General features: G+C 42.0%; 1 protein-coding gene across 4 annotated transcripts in view; it reads left to right on the top strand.

The window, feature by feature from the left end:
* The window catches only part of dab1b (DAB adaptor protein 1b), a 124,280-nt gene that overhangs the window by 95,860 nt on the left and 3,683 nt on the right, over positions 1–24,737 (top strand). For 3 of the 4 annotated variants that reach the window (XM_088085148.1, XM_088085147.1, XM_088085150.1), the window contains 10 exons: positions 1,004–1,143; positions 6,192–6,290; positions 10,460–10,591; positions 11,525–11,644; positions 12,142–12,180; positions 15,373–15,438; positions 17,726–17,785; positions 19,699–19,746; positions 20,014–20,122; positions 22,301–22,948. In XM_088085148.1, coding sequence (XP_087941274.1) covers positions 1,004–1,143; positions 6,192–6,290; positions 10,460–10,591; positions 11,525–11,644; positions 12,142–12,180; positions 15,373–15,438; positions 17,726–17,785; positions 19,699–19,746; positions 20,014–20,122; positions 22,301–22,948 — 1,461 coding nt within the window. The remainder of the gene's footprint in view (positions 1–1,003; positions 1,144–6,191; positions 6,291–10,459; positions 10,592–11,524; positions 11,645–12,141; positions 12,181–15,372; positions 15,439–17,725; positions 17,786–19,698; positions 19,747–20,013; positions 20,123–22,300; positions 22,949–24,737) is intronic. The other variant, XM_088085151.1, reaches the window with a different exon arrangement.

The raw sequence follows: 24,737 nt of genomic DNA, 5'->3' as shown, positions 1-24,737 counted from the left end.
TCATGACCTAGAATTGAGTGAGTAGGGCCTGAAAACTGTTATATTCTCAAAGGTGATGGTGACCTTGATTTTGCTATCTCGTCGTGTAAATGCGACGCGAGTCTGTTTTTCGCGGGCTGACAAACCCTGCACAGGTTAGGAGGGGATCGTTATACATTTGCACGAGACAGCGCTCGAGGCTCACACCCTCATAATCAAAACAGCACGAAGGCAGATAGCGGCGAGACAAAATGAGGAAGGTGTCGGTGTCAAGGTGGTGTCAGGGCGGCTGCAGAGATTGACAGACAGAATAATCAGTGACAGGGATGGGAGGGAGGATGGGAGGGGATGACATTAAAAAGCCTGAGGCCAACCAGACACACATTTGCAAATGCTCCACCCTGTGTCACACCACCATCCCACCACCCTACATCCATCACCCTGGGAGGGCCCGGTGGATTATGGGTGAGCGCTGGACCGAGATGATTCCTCTCAATAGTGGCCATTCAAGCTGGTGTGTCACCACCCGATCGCACCCATGGGAACTGTGGGCGTTGGTGAGGCGTAGCAGTGAGCACCCCCCGACTCAGCCACCCCAGTAACCTTCCACCCGAGTTTTTCTGTGTGAATGGTGTGCAATATGAAGGCAAAGTGTTCTCAATGTTCCAGTTGTTTTCTCATTTAGTCCACCGGCTTTGTCCAACTTCATTTTCAATCTCGAGTTCAATTTTCTTTCAATCTTTGCTCGCTGCTGCTAATTTGCAATTCATTCTGCATTTCCTATTCCATAAATATTTATACCGGAGCAGCCAACAGACACATGCACGCACGCACACACGCACGCACACACGCACACACACACACACACACACACACACACACACACAGTAGCCTCTATTCCTCCAGCAGGGCCTGATACTAAAGTTGTTGGATTCAGTTGGGCTCCCATCCTTGTTTCCTGTGATCACTCGCTTTCATTTTCACCTCCTTATTTCTCATCCTCTCTTTCTCTCTCCTGCTGCAGGTCAGGACCGCAGTGAGGCGGGGCTTATTAAGCGTTTCCGTGGAGATGGCGTGCGCTACAAGGCCAAGCTGATCGGGATTGATGAGGTGACAGCGGCGCGCGGGGACAAGCTGTGCCAGGACTCCATGATGAAGTTGAAGGTACAGACTTCTTTGTGTGTGTGTGTGTGTGTGTGTGTGTGTGTGTGTGTGTGTGTGTGTGTGTGTGTGTGTGTGTGTGTGTGTGTTGGGGGGGGGGACATCATTGAGTCTCTTCACTCATCACAGTCAGATTTGGAAAAGGCATGCTCGGCCATGTCTGTATTGTCTTTTGAATGAGTCATGGGAGCTGTCTTGTCCTGTATGTGACTCACCGGCGCTCTGTAAAGAACTGACCAGACGGAACAAATAAAAGTCCAACCGTGTTACTCGGCAGCTCTTTGTCATGTAGCTACTGTAACGTTGGCTTTTATATCTTTTGCAAAATGGATGCTGCTTTGTACTTTATTTTCCCTCTAATAGGCTGCTGTATTTTTAGTATTGCTCAAAGCTCTCCGCATTTATTCATACAGCTTTTTTGACCTTGGAGGCAAACTGGCTCCTCATTCTGAGACGCTTATATCACTTAAGTAGGAAATTTTCACTTTTTAGTGTGTGACTGCAACAACACTAACCCCCCTCCAATTTGTCTGCCTCTTGAATGTCTTCTCATGTCAGTCACAGCCTTCTATTTTTACAACAAAGTCCACAATGTTATACTTGTAGCACATATGCAAACTGTGATAATGTGACCCAGATAATACTTTAGCCAGTGTTCTTTACAGAATGTTGCAAGAAAATTAGGTCAAATTCAACCTCACAGTACACTGGAAAAAAGTCTGATTGTGGATCAAAGGGTTGAGTATTATTGAAGTTCTTCTGAATGTAAGTGTGTGGACTAGCATGCACTAAAACTTTTCGCTCTCATTCACGTGCAGTTCACAGTGATATCAGGCTTTAAATTTTACTGCTTGAAATTCTGAGTAATATTCATAGCAGCACATCCTTAATTTTAGACAGTGGTAGACTAGAGCAGTCATTCTCAACCTTTGTCGTGTCAAGGATCCGTAAAGTGATACAGATGTAGCTTCAGGGATCCCCAGATGAAAAGTTTTTGTTATTAGATCTGGATAAGACCAGAATTTAGTTGTCAGCATCCAGTCTGTTATCACTCCCAACTCATCAAATCCCGACACTCTGTTAGTGATGTCGGTGTATGACACTTACCAGGCAGAGTCAGTTTGTAAATCTGCCACTACCAACTATAATATTAAGAGCTGAAAAGTCCCTATAGGAGGGACAGGAGGAGAGGTGGATCGGTTCAACAAACCCCTGACTGTCACCCAGGGGCCTGCTGCTCACTTTCTGTGAATTTTGAGCCCAACTATATTTTTCTCATCCTAATCACGTGCTTTAGTTGCACAGGGAAATAAACATTAAAATGTAGAGTTTTGCCTATGTTGTAAGTGTATTTTCAAATACTGGATGCATGTAACAAGTGTAAATTGACTGAAACTTTAAAACAGATGCAGGAGGGTACCTAACATGTCATATGTAGATGTGACAAAGTGGTGGCTCGTGACAAGTTTTAATGAGAATGTGTTGCAACTAAAGTTGAGAAGACAACGGCGGAGGAGGTGAAACCTGTGATAAGACACAGACAATCCTCTCTCACTCTGATTCCTAGATGTGCTCTGAATGTTGCATTCAGCTCCTTTAAACCAGTATAAACTTAATGCTGGGTGCAAAATGCCATCTCCTGCTGATTTTGTAAATGTTTTCAGCTGACTCTTTTTAAAACCAAGATCTTGTTAAAAGGGCCTCAAACATGCTCTTCATGGCTACACCCAGTACAACATACAAGAGACTGAAGGTAAAGCTTGATATCCAGGTAAAAGGTTAGTATCTTCACCAATTGACCCAACTCGACTCCGGATAAGCGGAAGAAAATGGATGGATAAATGGATGGATGAATAAAGAAACTGCATTGATCTTGTATTGAAAAGTGAATCTAAATACTCCTAGTTTTATGAATATGATGAGGGAAAATGTAAGACCTGACTGTCATTTATGCTAACGTAAACGTGTTCGTCTACTTAGCTTATACTTAGACATAAAAGATTTATTTGTGACTGTTCCTGTTTTCTACATGAACTTGGACTAATATGGCATACGTAAATCTTTCTGTGATAACCACTTCATCCAAACTTCCATAAGCAAATACGCCAAGTAAACCACTGCAACATGTGGAGAAATCCCAAAGCTTGACAGACCTGCCGTGCGTAGTTACGGTTGCTAAGCTATGATTGGACACTTAGTGTTCAGGGGAGGAGTTTAGCAAGCTGTCATTTATCAATGTGACATATTACTCTGAATAAGAATGCTTCCTCTTCTCAAAAGTTTATTCTGTATCCTCTTAAAAGCCAACTTTGTTTACTGGCTCCAAAGTAAAAAGCAGGAAATACTTATCACTCTATTTGTTGGGGGAAAAAAGCAGCACATAAGCATCTTTGCAGTAGGTGGCTACGGGATAAATCCTCCTCCAAAGGAGGACGTATATGCATGGCTTTTTAAGCATCTTCTCACACTTTGCTGCAGCTTAAATGTGTGGGCAGCCCCAAGAGTAGAGCAGTATAGCCGCAAGGCAAAGCCTCTCATCACCCATATCCATTCCAAGTGATATGTCCAATAAAACAACTTTTTTGCTGCCTCGATCTGACATTTCAGCGCTGCCCTCCATATGACTCCCGTACTCACCAGCCACTAGCCAGTTACAGTCAATGGGGCAGTCGATACAGACCTGCTATTATCTGGACAGGGGATAGAGGAGGGGACCGGGTCTCTATTGAGCTGCCTCTCGTTGCCTTGAGGACTAATCCACCAAATGGAGAAGCCGATCGCTGATTGACAACATCTATCGACTCGCTCGCCCACCCGCCTCTTTCTCACTTACTTCATCTCTTCCTTATCCCTGTTGCTTGTTCTGCTCTTTATCCTCCTCTCTTTACCCTTCCCCTCTTTACACTCCCTTTATCCCTTCAGCTCATCCTTTTCTCATATGAATGTCTGTTTATGTATGTAAAGATAGAGGGATAGTTTTCCTTTAAATGGACAGTTTGTGCCAAAATCAAAAATACCTTTTGTCCTTATACGTGTAGTGCTATGTATCAGTCAAGATTATTTTGGTGTGAGTTGTAGAGTGTTTGAGATATCAGCTGTAGAGATGTCTGCCTTCTCTCAGATATATTGGAACTATATGCCATTTAGCTTGTGGTGCTCAAAGCGCCAAAAAAATACATTTGAAAAACTCAACAGCAATGTGTCCAGAAATCACGACCTGGTTACTCAAGACAATCCACAAACAGTTTTATGTAGAAGCTATTTTCTTTCTACTGAACTACACCCACCAACCACATCACTCCTCCCACTTTTTGTTGACAAAATACATAAAACGACATAAACCATCTTTGGGAAAATTATATAACGTGCACTTTGAGTTTTCAATCAATGTGCCATCTACTAACAAACAGGAGGTGCGATTTATGACCGATGCTACAGCCAGCCACTAGGTGGCGATAAAGCTGTTTTAACTACACTTTTTGGGACCTGTCACGCTGTCCATCTTTACATACAGTCAATAATTGTAACTAATCGTTCAATACTGCTGGCTCACCCATGGATGTATTAAGATAACTCGATATGGCGTTGGAGACAGGACCTCATTCATTCCTTTTAAAGTTGCACACAAAGCCAAAAAAAGCTCTTTTTCGGAAAAATGAAATAACCCGAACCTTCGGCAATGTGGGGCCCATAGAGCAAGTGCACCAGAAACTGACAGCGCCAGCTAACTTCTGGTTTGTCGCTCGGGCCAACTTGAATGAGGATGAAATGATTTGATCTTGTGGCTCTTCTAGACTTTCAAAATGTTATCACATCAAACACGAGTAATTTTGCAGGGGTTTGGATGCACAAAAAAAGTATCCACTGATAAAGAGACATCCCTTCAAAAATGTCTAAAAAAGTCGTTTGGGCCCCATGGCATCACGTGATGGACCTCTTGATTAGATACACGCTTCTTTCTGTACCGTGACTAAGGTGAGTCATGATTTCTGGAGAGAGAAATTGATGTTGAGATTTTCAAATGTATTTTATGAAACTTTGGGCACAACAAGCCGAGTGTCATTTAGATCCATGACATTGGAGAAAAGGCGGATATCTCTACAGATGATATTTTCAACACCTCACTCCAAAACAATCTGGACTGATTAATAACACTAGAGGTAAGAGGACAAATATGTATTTTTGATTGTCCCTTTAACATCTCCCTTTGGAACCAGAGCTTGATTGTGATTAATGCGACCTGTTACGGCTTGAGTATTAAATATTAGCTTTAAAAGAAAAAGATGTGAAGTGGAGTTTAGCTGATGTAGAGAAAGAGGTGGACCACTCATCAATGTAACTGGGCCTGCAGTTTTGTCAGACAAGTCGGCACAGCAGGCAGGTCTTTCTTCTCCTCTTATCTCCTCTCCTCTCTTCCCTTCTTCTCTCCTCTTTTCTCCTGCAGGCTTTGTTCTATGAAAGACATGTCAAGCACACAGGTCGCGTCAAATGGAACACGGTGGAAATGTTAATTGTTTTCTTTATTAGAGCTGAGAATATAAGAAAATGGGGAGCTGCCGAAATCCATGGGAAAAACGTACTTCAAAGGCTGGATTGGATGTTCAGTCAGCACTATGTGAAGTTGTCGGAGCGAGCCGGTCGGTCAGCAGCGCGATCCATTCTGTCAGCAAATCTCACCTTATTGTTGTTAGCTAGCACTTGAGTGTGTCACGTTGAAGTGCAGTAAACCTACTTCAAGAAAAGGGAGAGAAAAAAAGGGTGCTTGGGGAAAAAATAGGCCGCAATAATAATAAGACTCGCTGCACAAGTCGACGTGTGAATTCCTGTGAGAGTGAAGCTTCAAGAAACGGCACATGAAAGAACATTCTGTCCTATCACACTTTATGTAACTCCTGTCACCCTTCCTCCCCCCTGAAACTCCCACCACCAATCTCTCCCCCCATCTCCCACTGTCACACTCACCTGAGTCGGAAGAGAAGAAGGCTCACTGTCTCTCACGCTGAGCTCATATCCTTTCATCTCCTCATGTTGTTTCCTTTAATCTCCTGCAGGGAATGGCGTCCTCGGCACGTTCCAAAGGGGAGCACAAGCAGAGAGTGTTCTTGACGGTCTCTTTCGGCGGGATCAAGATTTACTGTGAAAGATCAGGGGTGAGTAGCATGTCAGCGAGCGGGCCTCGTGGCAGAGCCGCACAGCCGGGCCTACGCCAGCTGCTGTACTGTGAGCCTACAGTATAGGACATCCAGAGGGCAGACGCTCGCACGGTTCAGTTCACCACGGCTGCCAAGGCCGCCATCTTGTAAGCCCGGCTGGCACGGTTGACATATCAGTGCAATACCTGAGCAGAGGGAAGATGATTCACAAGGTTGCACTCAAATAAAACTGTTGCTGCATGTGCCAAAAATCCAAATTACTTGGCAAATATCAATGCAAAATAAGTAAGGGACTGTGCTTTATTTTTCACAGTAGGGGGGATGCTGGGTGTAACTTTGCTTTTTATGTATCATGACTAGAGTTCAATCTCAACCTGAGCCTGTGGGTTCAGGCTAAAAAAATCTTTTTTAAAAATAGATAAATATATAATATTAAAAGTGAGCATTATGCAGTTAAATATTTACTTAATATTTAAAATATAAACCCCACCTTTAGTTTGTTTAAAGTTTTTTTTTTTTTTTAATTTCTGGCTTTTTGCCTTTATTTGATAGAGTGAAAGGGGAAAGTAGGAGGGGATGACATGCAGTAAAGGTGTAATTAAACCTGCAGCTGCTGCAGCAAGGACGCTACGCGGTGTACATGGGGTGCCTGCTCTACCTAGTGAACTACAAGGCACCCCAGTAAATCCCACATGTATTATCAACATACGATAATAGATATTACATATTCATTGATTGTTCGATTGATTGATAGACATCATCTCTGTTTTTTTTTTTGCTGTTGCCTCGTGGCTTTTGATCATTGACCGGCCAATGGAACAACAGAGGAGGTGGGGTTAAGGAGCTGTCAGTGTCCTGCAGGCAGAGAGAGAAGGAAGGGGAGCAGTCAGGCCCTGCGCCGGGCCCTCTGTCCTTCCTTCTGCCCGCAGCAGGGAGCTTCTCTAGCGGCGAAATACAGCGTGGAGAGTCGGTGATCCACCAAGCTGCTCCATTTTCTGCTGGAGATGCATGTGGCTTGCATTGCCACACAGCCAGTGTGTCCCGGGCGTTAGACACTGACTAGTGCTTTATGGGGGGGCTGGCTAGGGCTCAGTATTTCATGTGATGATCTTGGAAGGGTTGTGTGTGTGCTTCACTTCACACAGGCTGGTTTGGTTTGGTTTGTCTGGCCTCTTGGAACTCTGATCATGACCCTCCTTTACTATAAATAACCATATTTCACAGTTTCACAGTTGTGTGATTTTTGAGATTTATAAAGAAAACATGCCTTTAAAACACACTTGCTGGTTTTGGGGGTTCTGAGGGTATTTACAGGGTTCCCTGTAAAAAGGCATTAAATTCATTCATCTTATCATCAATAAGGCCTTAATTGGCATTAAAATTTCCGATATCAATCTTTCAAAAGTCTTAAAAATGCTGAGACATAGGAAATAGGATATTCTGAATCCTTTTTTTTTTTTTAACGTTGAATTGTAAAATCTGAAAATAATTGGTATTCTCTATTTTTGAAATACCTACAGTTGCCTCTCTCATTTATGTCACGTTGGAATTAGAAAGTTTAATGTTTTTTCAACATTTGAAGTATTTTGTCTGACTTTTTATTCTGACATGTTAAAATAAACATTTGTGTAGAACTGTCCCAAACCGAGAGTAATTCATGTCAGTTCTTGTTTTTTTCTTTCAGTTTTAATTTTTTTTAAAATTTGTCTTAAATTTAGTTCAGAGTGGCACTAAAAACGTCTCAAAAAGTCTTAAATCTAAGTTTCCATAAACTGAAGGAACCCTGTATTTAAAAGAAATACAAAATATGACCATGTAAAAGTTCCTCTCTTAAGGCAAATAAAAGAACAAAACTCCCTCCGCAATGCTTAAAAAATTATTTGAAGTGCCTCCCCCATTTTGCACCACCCTATCCCCCCTCATAAATAATGACCAGTCCCTAATAACATGCTTACGACCGGACAGCTTGCCCTTTAGCTCAGAGAGATTGAATTTGACAGCATTAAATTACAGGTCTTGCCTTTGATTTTTGACCCTCAGTAAGCTGGTTTAACACATACTAAGATTAGGGGGACGCTGCAGGACCTACTTAAGATCACTGAGGCCCTGTCTGCCTGCTAATGATAGCACAGTGAGCAATGTTATGGTGATGTTATGAGACGGGCTGTTTCCGCCTCCATCCTGGCTTCCATCCCCCTGGCGGACTCGGAGGCCTGCTGTTCTATTACAGGATGATCGAGGGGCTCGGCTCTCCCCCGTCCTGCGGCGTTGTGTTGGCTAGATAGGCCCACTCTGCTCATCAGCGCTAACCGATAATTAGCACTCAGTTCCACCCCTTAATGATCATTGCCGCTAATGCTAATTACACCACGGCTCCACCTCAGCTGTCGTTAGAGCTAAACTGATAATTATACAACGGCGTTTGTCCCATGGCTGCTGACCCCCACCCCACCACCAGCCGTCTACTCCCCCAAAAAAACCACCCATCTTTGATAATATCTCTTTTTAGTATGACTGGTGGTGATAGTGGCGTGTCTTTCGGCTGCGATGAAAAAGAACATTAAACCTCCTGCCACCACCAACCAGCTCCCTAGCTTTTTGACAAGCTCATTTGTTGTTTTGGAAATCATGCCCCCTAATGCTCCTCATTTTATTTACTGATTACTGGCAGTGAATAACACTCCACACTTAATATCCCTCTTGAGTTATTATGGGGAAATGGGGATCACTCCAGCGCAGGCCGCGTCAGCAAGCATTTAGATGGAAATACTTTATGTAAAGCTGACTTGATTCTCCGCTGAATCGAGTAGACTAGTCATATTAGTTTTGTATTTTACATTAATCTGAGGCGTTACTAGCGACGCTCCCCGCTGAATATCGGCTAATATTCAAATGAAGGCTCCTCCCCAGCGCCTGAGCTTATCTCTGCTAATAGTGGAGCAGCAAGGGGGTGTTCCTGAGTGACAGCTGAATTACTCTCAGTGTGTATATATGGGTGTGTGTTTATGTTTTGTGACATTTCTATTTTTTGAGTGTTTCAGAGCTGCCCGTCAGTAAAAAATGTTGGGGAGACATCTTACAGATGATTTTGAAACTGGAATTGCCTCCTGACTTCTCAATCATCAGTATCTCACATCCTGCTGATATCAAAGATGGACTCAGTCTGACAGAGCAAATATCATGCAACTAGATTACAAGTTCCCTAGTAATTATAGTGTGTATATGTAGGGTACTGTGTAATTTAGATTTGAACAGCCTTGAACCCCCCCCCCTCTGTCAGAGACTTTTCTGCTCCCTCTGTGTTGGTTGGTTGCGTTTGGCTCAACAATATGCAAAGATGTTTAAAGTAGGTTTGACCTACTTTTCCTGCCAACACAGTGTACAGTACTTTTACTTGTGAAAAAAAGGCAGAAATGAAACAAGACATGTTTTATGCATCCTTAAAGAAACAGTTCACCCCCAAAATCAAAAACACATATTTCCCTCTTACCTAGCTATTTATCAGTCTAGATTGTTTTGGTGTGAGCTGCCAAGTGTTGAAGATATCGGCCGTAGAGATTTCTGCCATCTGTTTATTATAATGGCCAACTGTATCACTATGCAGAAGGAGGGGTGCATCTACTCATAGATGAGCGGCTCATGCTCATGACACTGACAGATGTAAACATTAATGGCTTCCTCCTCTACTGAGCTGCAACGTTATATTGCTCAGCAGTGTTAGGTAAGCTAGCAGGAGATACATGCTTCCTCCTGCAGGGTGATGCGGTTGTTGGATGTAGTTTGGTAGAAAAAAAAAGTTTCTTTATGAAACTGCTTACAATAAGGTCTATGGATTATCTTGAGTAACCAGGTCATGATTTCTGGAAAGAGACATTGGAGTGTTTCAGATGCAGGTTTTTTTGTGCTTTGAGCACCGCAAGTCGAGTGCTATCAAGTTCCATTATATTGGAGAGAAGGCAGAAATCTCTGCGGCCGATATCCCCAACACTCAACAACTCCTACTAAAGCAATCTAGACTGATAAATACCACTACAGGTAACAGGAAACATATATTTTTTTGATTGGGGGATGAAGTGTTCCTTTAAGGGGAGTAAGACATACAGTAGATTAAGATTCACCTGGCCTACATGGTCGTTCCTGTAACAGTGTACATCTCTGCCACGTAGGTGCTTATGCATCACCACTCAGTCCACGAGATCAGCTACATCGCCAAAGACACCAGGGACCACCGGGCATTTGGTTACGTCTGTGGGAAGGAGGGCCACCACAAGTTTGTGGCCATCAAGACTGCGCAGTCGGTAAGTATTTTTCCACTCTGCTAAGTTATTTAAGGCAAGTCAAAGTCATGTCTCAAGTCTTGAAGTGCAATTTCAAACTGTTGTATTACCTACAGTAGATGGCAGTCAGCACACCGAAAACTGAAGCTAAGCAATGTGCTGCTGTGGATGAGGGCAGCAGCAAAACATATTTTAGCAACCTAAAAAAATGTATTTTCAGTTTTATGTGTTTGCTATATTTGGAATATTTTCATTTCCACCAGACAGCAATTTCCACCAGGAACTGAAGCCTTTATATCACTCTCTTCAAAGCCAGACCGCACAACAAAAACAGCTATTTTACCTCACAGAACACAGGTGTTAGCGGTCTTCTGTTGCTTCGATCGATTAGTTTGTTTGTGTAATTGTGTGACTTTGGTGTTTCAAAAGGTTTGTTCAGATTCAATTAAGCTATTCAATAACACAAACTAACTAACCAATCAAGGCAGCAGTAGACCAGCAACTCCTGTGTTCTGCAAAGTAAAATTAATATTTTTGTCAGTAGAATCTGGTGGCCTTTGGCTGCTGACCTGGTCCACTGCAGTACGTTGCTTCGCTTCCAGGGTGGTTCTCCTGCCTGCTTCTCCAAATTAGGAGCGTACCAGCTGCCATCTACTGTAGATTATTGAGTGCCTATGGATGAGTACGTCAGTCAACCTCACTTTAAAAAAAATCTGAATTGTCCTTTTGAGATAATTTCTCAAATATGTAAGCAACTTCCTGCACTGCTTTTTTACCCCTATATCCTCTGGATTGCCCAGTATTCCTTCTTCCTACATGTTGATCTTCCCAGGCACTACTCCTCATTGACCTGGATTTTATTGTTTGACTGCTTCCTTTCTTTTCCTGTGTCTCTGTTTGTATTTGTCCATGTCTTCTTCCTAATTTTTTCTTCTTCTTCCTTCTCTCATCCAGGCGGAGCCTCTCATCATCGACCTGCGCGACCTCTTCACGCTCATCTACGACATTAAACAGCGGGAGGAGATGGAGAAGAAGGCCCAGAAGGACAAACAGTGTGAGCAGGCAGTCTACCAGGTAGAAGCGCATTTTCTGCTTTCTTTTTTTTCTCAGTTTCATTTCCCATTCGGAGGCGAGATCACACATTATAACTCAGCCAGCAATTCATTCACACAACGGAAATCTTAACGCTCTCAAGCTTCCTCTGAAATGCGTCGCAGACTGTGTTTGTCTGCACCATTGAATTCCACGTTGAATATCTAAATATAATGGAAACGCAACAGGTTTGGGTGCTTTTTTTTTCTCAAAGGAGTCAGGTATGTGTGACAGAAAATGTATGCATTGGTGCATCAGCAATATACCAAAACGCTGTTTCATTAAAAGGCAACACACTGTCAGTGTGTAATTATGCTTACTTGCAGGAAAAGACAGACTGAGATGAATGTATTTAAATGTTGTTGGTGCTTTCCGTTGTTTTTCCATTTATTTTCTAATGAGACTCTAAATTGGGCTGCACTATCTTACTGATGAAAAAACAAATTGTGTCATCTGCCTTCTGTCCCACCACCGCACAGACCATCCTGGAGGACGAAGTGGACGATCCAGTTTACCAGGTAGGTCTGTGGGCACACAGAGCAGGAAGGAAACACTGCTGACTTTGATGCTTTTCTTGCTTCACTGGTGCTGTTTTCACTCTTAAAGCTTGGAATAAACAACAACAATTAATCCTTAATTTAAATATCTCCTCCAGTCACTGATCTGCTTGAATTAATGATTCATGATATTCCACCATTCCAGTAATACACAGTAGACCATCCTAGTGGACAGTTTTGTTCAACCATTCAACTCCCATTTGCCAGTGCAGTGTTGTAAAACCATATTTTTTAAGTTGATCTGTGTCAATGTTCTGATTTCTTCCAAAGACATGCCCCCCTGACTGGTTGTTACCCCCTCCTCTTTTTGCCCTGTGCATTTATTTGGCTGAACATGACTTTTTTTTTTCTCTGTGTTTGCTCACACTGAATACAGACAACACTAACTCTTACTCTGAATGCTATGTTCAGTGGTACGTCCAACCACCTCCCAGATCACCTCTGTTCTTTGCTCTTGAAGTGTGTTTTGCATAAAGTCATTCCATTTGCAGCTTTCGATTATGTTGATGTTGGTTGACAAAACTCCAGACTGTGGCTAGATTCTTAAAAGACTGCTTCACCCACAAAATGACAATTTGTATATTAGTTACTCACCCCTCCGTTACGCTGAATTTCTGAAGAAAACTTTTTCTCTCATGCCTCCATGGTGAACGAAGAATCCAGAAACTGAGAAAATTCTTGATAAATTTAGGTTGTGGGGGTCCATATTTCACAACAGCATAACTTTATCAAAAGTTATCTGTTAACCAGCTCTCACATTACAGTATAATCCAACTCTCATTTTTCTTTTTTTTTTTTTGTCTTATGTTGAGTACTTCCCCAAATACATGCAATTTTGCTAAAACCTTACTATTTAAAACACTTCACTTATTAATGTACTTTCAATAAGGTTTTAGCAAAAATGCACATGTTCTGGAGGTACTGAACATACAACTGGATAAATATAGTAATAGAATTGTTAAAATACTTTTGCTGTTGTTAAATGCAGTTGCCCATGACTTAAATTCATCAAGAATTTTCTCAGTTTTTGGATTCTTCGTTCACCGTGGACGAATGCAAGAAAAACAAAGTTTTCTTCATGAATTTATGTAACACGGTAACAGCAACTGATATAGAAACTGTCATTTGTGAGTGAAGCATTCCTTTTATACTCTGACATTTTGGGAAATGCACTTACTCTTTTCAGTTGTTGATAAGATCAACGCCACCCTCAAGTCCGTGCAGTGAATATGTAGCTAGAGCCAACGGCCAATTAGCCTAGTTTAGCATAAAGACTGGAAAAAGATCTGCCTACCAGCACCCAATCCAAGCTGCAGTGTTAACTCTGGCACTTAAATTAATTTTAATCTTTTTCTTTCAACAATGTATTTCAAGTTTAGTCCAATTTCAGTCATTCGGGTTTGTTAGTTTTAGTCAACAAAAAGTAAAGATATTTTATTTTTTGTCATGAAATTTTAGTTTTATTTTTGTCTTTTTTCAATGTATTCTAAGCATTTTGAGACAGCTATCACCATCTTTGTTGTGTACAGTTGCCCAGGCTACAGGTGTCATTCTCATCTATCGTAAGTTAGTGGTAAAGACATTGTTTGGCTGTTTACACAGTGGTGCACACAGAGTCCATGGTACTCTGGACTGCACTAACACAACAGACTCTCCAGTAAATCTGGTTGTCATGTGCATACTCTGGCTATTTAAACAGAACAACTCACTCTCTGTCGTTCCTGCTCACCAGCATTAGCATTAGCATTAGCATTAGCATTACTGCTGCTGTCTGTTCTCACCACTGCAGAGCAGCTCATCACTCAGACGCTGGATACACTCAGTTGTTCATTTCAGGAGCTTTATGCGACATTGAGAGCTTATTTATGATTTAGAGTCTGAGCTAGAATTTCTCTCTCACAGTTGGCAGCTTGAAGCTAACGTTGATAATCGTAACTAATGACGGCAAAAGTGCTGACAGAGCTAATGGTGGTAACATTGGGGTAACTGGAGGATGAGCGTTTTGCTTCTGGGTTATACATCTGTCCATTAAGGGTTGGGATGGGGTTTCAGTCCTGCTTGTTTTCAGGGTTAAGATGGAGAAAAGAAACTAAAATATCAGATAGTGTTGCAATATTTCTTCAGCGAACATCCATTGGAAGTTTTAGATACTTGGCTGTCCAGAGCACTTTATCATGTTATGTTATTTAACTGTTTTGCTGCCATTGTCCTTTTAACCTCAGTGGATTATGGAAGAATTAGGCCATAAATTTGTTTCTTTTCCAAGAACTAGTGACAAGAGTGAGATATTTTGGAGCGGCGGAATTTTTATTTTTTATTCTTTATTTTTTGAAGAGGTAGGCAACAGTGTGATTTTGCAGACTTGGGATTCATTTAGCTTTTTATTAGTTGACAAAAATATAGTTTATTTGTAATAATTATTGTTTTTCTTTAGTTTTAATCTCATAAATATGAAAATAACACTGCTAAGATGGTAGACAAATTTTATTATAGTTGGTCAAAGCCAGGCTAGTTGTTTCCTTCCTTAATGCTAAGCTAACTTTAGCAACTGCTGGCTCCGGCTACATATTTGCCACACAGATATGAGAAAGGTGTCCATCTTCTTGTCTTACTCTCTACAAAAGGGAATAAGGTTGTTTCCCAAAATGTCAAACAATTCCTTCAACTTGAGAGCCACAAAGGCCATTTATCTACATCAGTTTTAAGAGGAGATACTGACCGATCTGAGACTTCACTCATGGATCTCAAGCGAACATTATGACCTGAGGGTCTATTTTCTCAAGAAGGTGGAGCATCATATAGCTGATGTTGAAGGGAGACCTCTAACTAAGACCTCCACATTGCCTTGAACGACTACTGCCTGACCTATTATACTTGTGCTCTTTCCTCTTCCCACCTCACTCTTTTTTTCTTTCTCTCCACATCTCCTCCATTCCTCTTTCCCATGCCCCATTTTTTTACACCCCCCATATGCGTGATCTCATTTCACTCCCCACTCGACACCATCCTCACTCCCCTGTGCTTTCATTTATTCTCGTCATGTTTCAACCCCTCGTTCGTATCTCCACATTTTATACGCCAACCGCTCTCTCTGTCTTCCCATCTCATTATTCTCTGCACCTCTACACCTTGCCCACTACTTCTGTTCTGTAGTACATAGTGTTTGAGGCTGGACACGAACCCCTCCGTGGCCCCCAGTCAGAGGAGAGCGTTTATCAGGTACAAAGACAAGCATTGCCCCCTTTTCTTCTTCCTCTTCATACCCTGTAATAGATGATTATAGTAACGATACTAACAACATGACTTTCTTAAAGAAGTTCCAAGTTGTTTTTTGGAGAAACGATTTTCTGAGAATTCAGGAGCAGATCAAACAAAGCTTTCTGTTTGAATGTAGCTGAAGATGAAAAACATTCAGGAAAGAACCAAATGAAGCTGTGAGAAAAAAGGTTGAGAGGGTTTAGTTCATGTTAAAGTTATACAAGTTATAATTCATAAGACTTTAGTCCATTACTCCTTGCAATAATTTAAACAGTCAAAAAATGCATAAATTATGTCTTTTTCTTTATCTCATCAGCACTCACTGCGGTGACAAATGCATTGAGTTTCCCATGGCTCCTTCACAATAAAAGCCACCCTGTTAGTGCCAGTTAAACGCTTTTATAGATATTTGTAGCATTTCCACATTGAAATGTCTAAAAGCAGTTAGACCAATGTTTTATAGTTTTTTGAGTTGTGTACTTACAAAATACCAAATGTTTCCAACAATGTTCAAACCCAAAGAAAGCTGTCATTTCATTTAAAATAACGGTGCGCTGGATTTGGTCGTATGTCAGTAGTGTCATGTCCCCTTCACTTACTCTAGTTGCTCCCACTTCCAGGGAAACCCTGCATGATATGAGACTTCTAGTCCTGTAATGTCACAGAATTTTACTCAAAAACAATATTACAGCATTTTTTTCTGCCACACAGCATTGATTATAAGTCATTTTGCAACACAGTTATCCAATACAGACCTAATTTATTGATACGATATGATATTTTGTTAAACATTACAGATTAGTTACAGTAGCACGACAGGTAGCAGACTCATCGAATGCTAATGGTAAGTTAGAAAGCCAATGGTACGTTAAGTTGTGGCTATTTCATTAGAATGAAAAAACATAACAATAAAAAAAACAATAAATGTAGCATGAATAGAACTTAAATATATTTCATCGTCCCTACATCAGATAGATTTTTATTGACAGTAGTTACTACACTGAAGACTCCCATGATCCCACGCTACCTCATGATGTCATCAAAGTCTGTATTTTTTTTAGTTATTTTATTTGTGAAACCCCTAGTGGTATAAATTGCATATTTGCTTTTAATGTGAAGCAGTAGGTCGTTTACGGCTGTTACTAATTACAGCTCTGATACATTTTAATGGTGGCGTACAATAAACAATGAACCTATTGATGGGATAAAATTACACTGGATTACATGTATACATCATTTCCTGTGTGTGTGAATCCAGTGCACCAATGGCGGACCCCGCCACTACCAATTAAAATAGCTATATAGAAAGGGAATTACTGAAGGTAAAAACTTGACAACCATCGGATATCATGAAATCCTACGGAATGTGACTTTAAAAGAATCTGAAAATAAAAGACAGCAGCCTTATGTTTAAAATTATGCGTTGCATGTAGCGTCGAGTAGACGAGTCAAGGTCAGTTGTTCAGTCTGGTTAGTTCATCCGCAGCCTGTATCCCAGGCTCCTTTTATATATCCCGCATTTTGACCTTTTGGCTTTAGACCATTTGAAGGACCAGCCAGGACTCCAGGGACCCGTCGTACGGTTTAATCCCACCCCACTCCCTCCCTTTCTCCCCCTCTCTCCCTCCTCCTCCTCCTCCTCTTTTTGCCTCTCTGTATCTTGCGTTCCTCTGAAGATGAAAGATGCAGAGAGAGAGATTAATCACTTGCCATGCCATTTGATCTCAGAATGAAACAAGATCAATAGGCTTGGGGAAAATGTAACGGAAAGTTAACCAATGGAGGGAGCGATAGGAAAGACAGGCAGGGAGGTTAAGAGCAACAGATAGTTCGAATAAATGTGAGAGAAATATACAAAGGAGGCCAGAGTGGAGGCATTTTTTTCTTTACATATCATCAGATGAACCAGTTGAGACGTACTGTTGCAGAATAACAATAGGCTTCCTTAAAACTCACAGAACCAGCACGCACCATCCTCAAGCATTGTTTGCAATCAATATTGATTTAAGTAGAATTGATTCCACAAAACAGCTGTAGAATTAGCATAATCCCATTGCTCTAAAAAATAAAAACAAATGACATCTTAAAAAGAAAAAAATCAAAATTGATTCAGAAAGCTTTTTCTTTTTCAACAGACATGTTTCAGTTCTTCTGTTTTTTTTTAATAACACAGCCTGTTTAAAAGAGAACATAAAAAAGAGGTGTTGCTCTGTGACTCACGTCTGAATCGACCTCCAACCCAATGCAGGTCCCAACCAGTCAGCAGAAGGAAGGGATCTATGATGTCCCAAAACGCCATTTCATGACTGTAGGTGTTTCTTTTACATTTTTTATTATTTGTTTCTTTACTCTTCTACTTGCAAACCTCTCTCTAAGATCCTCTTGAAGGAAGTGCCTTAAGCCCCCTTTGTCGCTGTCCATTCGTCATATTTTGTGTATTTAATAGTTATGTATCACAGCCTACAGGCTCTAAAATGGATTTCCCACACCTAGAAAATGGTTCAGATGGGGATCTATGTCTGCATCCGCTTTCTGTGATGACGATGAAACAAAGCTACATTGGTCATGCCCAGCCTGCTTGAAGAGATAAGACTAATTGATTGGTCAACCAAAGTCAGACACGTCAGCAATTTCACAGGACATTAGAGAGGCAGGCTTCGTATCCAAAATCCAATCCTGTGCAGAATCTGACGCATGTCGTGACCAGATGGTCGAGGCAAAATCAGCTCGGAGTCGGCAATGTGTTGGACCGACTTTATGAGTAAAAGGGGTGGCTGTTCCGTCTTCCTCAGAGGGTGAGGACGAGAGGTTTGTAGACGGGGTGGGTTGCTGGGTTAAGCTGCATGCAGTGTAGTCACAGCCGCCAAACACTCATAAAAGCTGTATAAATAGCTATATTCTGATCAGAAAACAGCACAAAATTTTGATCCCACTCCCCTTCTTTCATCAAACTGAAAGTATATTTCATCTCATCCTGGTAGGTTTTATGAGTTCCTCACCACCATGCAGTGACCACGCTATTACATCTCTCAAATCGCTTATAAAAAACATTCATTCAAGCCTATTTCGCCAAACATTCACCCGGAGACAATTTCCACGCAACTTTTGAAAACAGCCCTAGCAAAGTGCTTCTCTGCTCTCCGCTGTTTGTGTTGCTTGTTGCTCAACATATCAAACAGATAAACTGTCCCGGCCCCGGCGCTATCTCGCCCAAACAGCCCATGCCAGTATAAGTAGCAGCAGCGCTTCCATATCTCTAAGTGTTACTGCTTGTCTGTTCATTCAGTTGGAGCCTTTTTGAGAGCCTCGAGCTCCCCTGATGTGTGTCAGTGCCTGCAGGGAGAGACCTCTGTGTACAATGTTTACCTTTTTTTTTTTTTCCAAAATCAGACTCATTCTGTGCCCCTCAATGGTTCCAAAGTGCCGTATGCAATCCACCGTGTCCTGGCTTATTCAAGGAGGACATACACACCCTGTTAGCAGCATCACTGATTGCTGCTATTCCTCCCTTTTCTTTCTTTTGTTTCAATGTGTGTATTTGTGTATGTGTTTATTTAAAGCATGCAATTCCTGTATGTTTTTGTGCCTTTTTTTTGTAACGATGATTCATTGTCTGCTTGTGCATGGCCCCAGAGACATTTCATGCAACTTAGCCATTCCATAGCCGCGTCCCCCTCTCTCCTTTAAGTAGTGCGAGTGGAGGACAGAGGAGACTAGAGCAGGGGTCACGTCTGCCTATAGGGTGAGGTGGCCCCATTGTCTCGGTTGGGTGGTTTCAGGAGCGTCTTCCTTTCATTGATTTGATGAAATAAACACACTCCTCTGTGTATGTATCTGCTCACAGAGTGGAATCAGCATGATAAAGCGGGCCCGGGCTCTCACGGGGGCCCCTGTTGATTGGCAGACATAAGAATATCTAATCAGAGCCTGTTTTATGGGACTGAATAGCCTTTTACCCACTCAATTATAGCGAGCCATGAAAGATTCATTTTAGATCCATTTTCTGATAATGAAACGAGGGGATAGTTGTTTCTTGCCATCCGCAGCACAAACTGCCTTTGTGAATAGGTTTCACTCCCCGCACCTACCCACCCATGCAACCACCATACCCTATCTGGAGATGATTTCAGGGTTTCATGACTTTGCAGATCTTATTGTCATGATGTATCACTGGACTTTGTCTCTCTCTCTCTCTCCTTCACCCCTCGGTTCAACTTGCAGAACATTAACCACTTTGATCTTTTCGGCGACATGTCCACTCCTCCCTCGGTGAGTACCACCACACGAAACCGAACCCCTATTAACTTTGTGTAATTGATACAAGTTTATAGCATTGTGTGGAGAAATTGCATTATTTTATCTGCAATGTGAGGTCATTTCATTAGGACAGCCGCAGTGATCTAAATTACCCGAATAGCTGACAGTACTGCAGATTAAAGATAAATGTGCAGCGCAGTGACTTTTAGGTGACTTTGATAGCAGTGACATCTGTGTGTGTGCGTGTGTGTGTGTGTGTGTGCGCGCTTTGCCTCCCAGATGCCCCCATCACCTGCCAACACACTGGACCCCAGCAGGAGCAGCCGCCAGCAGCAACACACTCCTGCTGAGTTGTACGCCCCCTTCAGCCCCACCTCCGTGCCGTCAGGTAGCTACCCCCAGACTGAAACGCTGCGTCTTTTCCACAATACAAAACATAAAAGAGAATAAAGTGCTGGTGGGGATGTGTTTCTTTGATGTGCAGTTTGTGGAAAGCTGTGCCAAGATTTTGCAGGATGTGGATTTATCTCCGTTTTTATAAGGACCACACATCGAGCAGCAGTATGCTGTAACCCACGGAGATGCTGAAAAGCGATGTTTCTTAAAGGGATAGTTTGGATTTTTTGAAGTGGGGTTGTATGAGGTACTTATCCATAGTCTGTATTACAGTTGAAGGCGGTCAGTGTGCCCGCAGTTTGGAAGCGCAGGCAGTACTGCTATGAACAGAGGCAGCAAAAAAATATATATTTTAGCCACCTAAAATTTAAGTGTATGCTGTATTTAGGATATTTTCACAGCTTTACCTTACAGGCAGACAGCAATTTCCAACAAGGAATGTAAGTCGCCATCTATGCTGCTGACTCCATTAAGAAACACTGAAACTTAACATTGCTGAACACAGGAGCTGCTAGTGAACTACTGTCTCCATCAGTTAGTTTGTTTGTGTTATTTTATGACTCGTGTTTTCAAGGGTTAGTTCAGATTTCCCAAAGTCACACTATAACAAAAACTAGCCAACACTGAGGCAGCAGTAGACCAGCAGAACCTGTATTCAGCAACGTTAAATTACTGTTTTTCTCAATGCCGTCTGATGGCTTTGACAAGTGCATATATGGGAAAACTAAAGCCATTAATGGCGTCCCTGTCCCTCGCTGCATGAGTCAAGGTAAAGCAGTGAAAATATTCTCTATAGAAAATTAACTCTCAGTGTTTTTTTAAAAGAAAATTTTAGGTGAGAGTTTTTTGGTGACTTTTTTTAGGTTTTGCTGCTTCTCCATCCACAGCAGTACACTTCCGTGTCGGTACTCCTGCCAGCTTCTCCAAACTGGTGGCATTGTGACCTTCACCTACAGGGCTATATGTGATACACTAATGAGGGATAACTACCTCATGCATCCTCACTTCATAAAATCCAAACTATACCTTTCACCAATCAGTGGTTATGCATATTTACTTACAGAGCCAATTTCAGAGCAAACTTTTTCATTCAAGACAAAACATAATTCATATCATCCTTTTCACAATGTGCCGCTCCACAGTAACACAGCTTATTAAGTCAATGCTTTTTGGCAGCTCAGTCTCAAATCTCAGATGTTGTCCTTTAACACTTCAACAAGGAATCAATATGAAATCCTTGATTGCTAATGCATCACCATGCAACAGTTACATTAATCAGACAAAAATATGAATGTGTGTTTGTGATTACTGATCTCAAGCAAGCTGAGTAGTCTCAAAAAATATTTTATCAAGTACAAAATTTTCAATGTTCAAGTGTTGTAGCCAATGGCCTGAATCATTCAGTACAACTCCCAGACTACTGTATTCATATGGTCTGTGGTATCATTATTTGGTATTTCGATTAAAGAAACAGGCCTTAAATAGGATGATTACTTCCATGGTGCACTGTGGATGGAAGATGCAATTATGTTTATATCACACGCTGTCACATGCACAAACCTCATGTCCATGAGTAGATGCACACTTCCTTCTGCGGGTGTAGTTTGGTAGAAAGAAAATAGTTCCTACATGAAACTGCTCACAACAGGGTCTGTGGATTATCTTGAGTAACCAGGCCGTGATTTTTGGCTAGAGACATTACTTCTGAGTTTTTCAAATGTATTTTTTTTTTTGGCGCTTCAAGCACCACAAGATGAGTGCCATCCAGTTCCAATATGTTGGAGAGAAGGCAGACATCTCTACAGCTGATATCTCCAACACTCAACACCTCACACCAAAACCAAAATAAATAGCAGTAAAAATTCTATATTTTTGATTTTGGGATGAACTGTCCCTTTAAAGACCGTATAGCTCCAGAATGCTGCCCTGAAATACACCTTTCTGTTATTTAGCTCAGCATTAAATAGCTCTCATTGTTAGTCAAAGATTGCAAAACAGCTAAATTAATAGAGGAACATTCTTTAGTTTTGAAAATCGATGTATCGTACTTCTACTCAGAGAAAACAAAATGTTTTTTTTTTTTTTTTTAACAATCCCCAGTTCCTTTTTCTCTTTTAATGTACTTTTGTCATGTTTTCTCTCGTTCTTCTCCCTCCTCCTCTTGTTCCAGGTTATATGACCATGGGTCCGGTGCAGGCAGCTCAGTGGGCGCAGCAGCCGTTTCCTGGCCAGGCCCAGACTCTGGCCTTCCCTGTGCAGGGGCCCCTCCAGGTGGCTCAGGTCCTCCCCGGTGGTCAGCCGGTCATCTGGAGCCAGGCCAACATTTTTCCGGCCACTCAGCAGCAGTGGGCGGCCATGGCGGCCTACATGCCGGCCCAGACCGTGGGCGTGGGAGGGCACGCCATACCAGCTGCCATGCTGCAAGGCCTGGTACCCATTACCACCATGTGCCCCCAAGCCTGCGACATATCGGCCCCTTCCTCTGCCATCACCAGCCCCCAGCACACGGCGGACCCCACCTTGCTTCAGAGGCAGCTCAGCCTGGGGAAGGAAGGCCTCGCCGTGGACTCAGATGCAGGTGAGGGCCCCTCTACATCAGGAGCCGCAGCAGCAGGTGTGGGACCTGGCGTAGCGTCAGCAGCAGTGAGCAGGTGTGGGACCCCAGGCCTCATGACTGTACCGGACACACTGGTCTGCAGTCAGCTGCTGCCACCTTCAGCTGCTGCGACCCAGGAAGAGGAAGGGAGCTGTAGTGACCTTGATCTCTCTAGGATGACCTTGAGCCCAGGTACATCCACATCACCGTCTACTGAATCTCGTAAGTGGTCTTCATTTTTGTCCCTCTACATAATAGCATTTTACTAAACCATCTGTACTTCTTTACATGAAAAGCATAAAGCATCTGAAAGAGCAGGATTAGCCTTTGAAGCAGTGTGTCTCTGTGGGTGGGGATGTCACAGGCTGGCCTTTATTAACATCTATACGATCCATTGCCATGAAATTTTGTACAGGCATTCTTTGTTCCTACATGACATATCATAAAGACTTCAGTGAGCCCACGACTTTTCCTCCAGCACCACCACGAGGTTCACATTTGTGGTTTTAATTTAGATGTCTCTTGAAGTATCGTCAGCATTGCTATAAAATGTTGCACTACAGTAGAAGTCAATAGAAGAAACCCCAGAAGGAGCAACTGAGGAGGGATTTCTCTCACAGGACGCACAGATGTGCAGTAGACGTCGTGTTGACAGAATACACCAACACAGTAAATCTACACTCTAGATAATCAGGATGACAAAGTTATGGATTGTAAACATATATGAAGAATATGGATCAACTTCTGATGACAGACTACACAAACACAGAAGAGGCAGAGCTCAAGAGCACCATCCACACAGACTGGAGGACTGGAGTAAGAAAACAAGTACACAGCAGGAGACAAGGACAACATGCATCTTTTTTCCCTTTTTTCTTTTTCCTTTTTCCTCAGCAGCAGTTTGTGACTTGTGAGCTGATAAGATTGATGGATGAAAAAAGCAGCTGTTGCAAGTGAAGGCAAACTTTAAGACATAGCAGAATAAACAGGAAGTTTTACTTTCAATGCACCTGACATTCTGCTTCTCTGTTCTGTTTATGAAGATGGACAACATGCCCCCACTTACCCCCCTTATGCTTAAGTGAAGCTAAAATATCCCAGATACAGCTGCTGTCATCTTGCACTGGTGACCTCATTCAGAGCAGAATTGAATAACTTACTAAAGCCGAACTTATCATTAAAAAGGATCACTTGAACAAACATCAGGGTGATGAGAACTACCTTCAATGACAGAAACCATATTTGGGAAATATTTATATGGTGTGTACTTTTAGTTTTTAGGTTGGCCCATCTCCCATTCACTAACATGGAGGGGTGGGCATTATGACCTATACTAATAATAATAATGATACATTGTGTTTATAAAACGCTTTTCTGGAAACTCAGCTACTTTACATATATAAAAAAAAGGCATACTGCAGCCAGCCGCCAGGAGGCGATCGAGACTCAAAAGCTACACTTGAGGGGAAATGTCAAGTTGTCCGTCTTTAAATACAGTCTATGGTTTGTGCCCAGAGTATGCTCTGTGCTCTTCGATTGTGGTGCAATGAACAACCTAACAGTAAATATATTTTAACAGAGCTCCTAATAAGAGGTTGAGCTCCGAAAATAGAACATCTGTTTATGGTGGCAGATGTTTTAATCGTGGCAGGCTGCCAAAAATGAATGATGGGAAGCCTGGTAGTCAGAATGTCTGATGTCCAGGGGGAGGTTATTCAAGTGGAAAGGGGCATGATAGAAAAAGGCCCTATAGCCAGCTTTTAACTTTGGCTATAGACCAGACAGCAAAGGATGGAATATAATATTTAAGGAGATTAGACGGGTTTGAAGGAGCATGCACTTTTAGAATGTTGTTCTTTATCTGATATCGCACAGAATACAGAACGTCAGGTATAATAGAAAACAAGGTGGAGAGGATGACATGCAGTAAAGGTCAAATTCTGGATTTGAATCCGCTGCTTCTCAGTATAGGTTATGCACGTTACTAGCTTGATGCTAAAATATATTCACA

This window comes from Plectropomus leopardus, chromosome 12 (genome assembly GCF_026936395.1).
Source record: "Plectropomus leopardus strain MGB_pleo_1.0 chromosome 12, ASM2693639v1, whole genome shotgun sequence".
NCBI lineage: Eukaryota > Metazoa > Chordata > Actinopteri > Perciformes > Serranidae > Plectropomus > Plectropomus leopardus.
The sequence above is the reverse complement of the archived record's forward strand: the minus strand, read 5'-3'. Positions and strand labels throughout refer to the sequence as shown.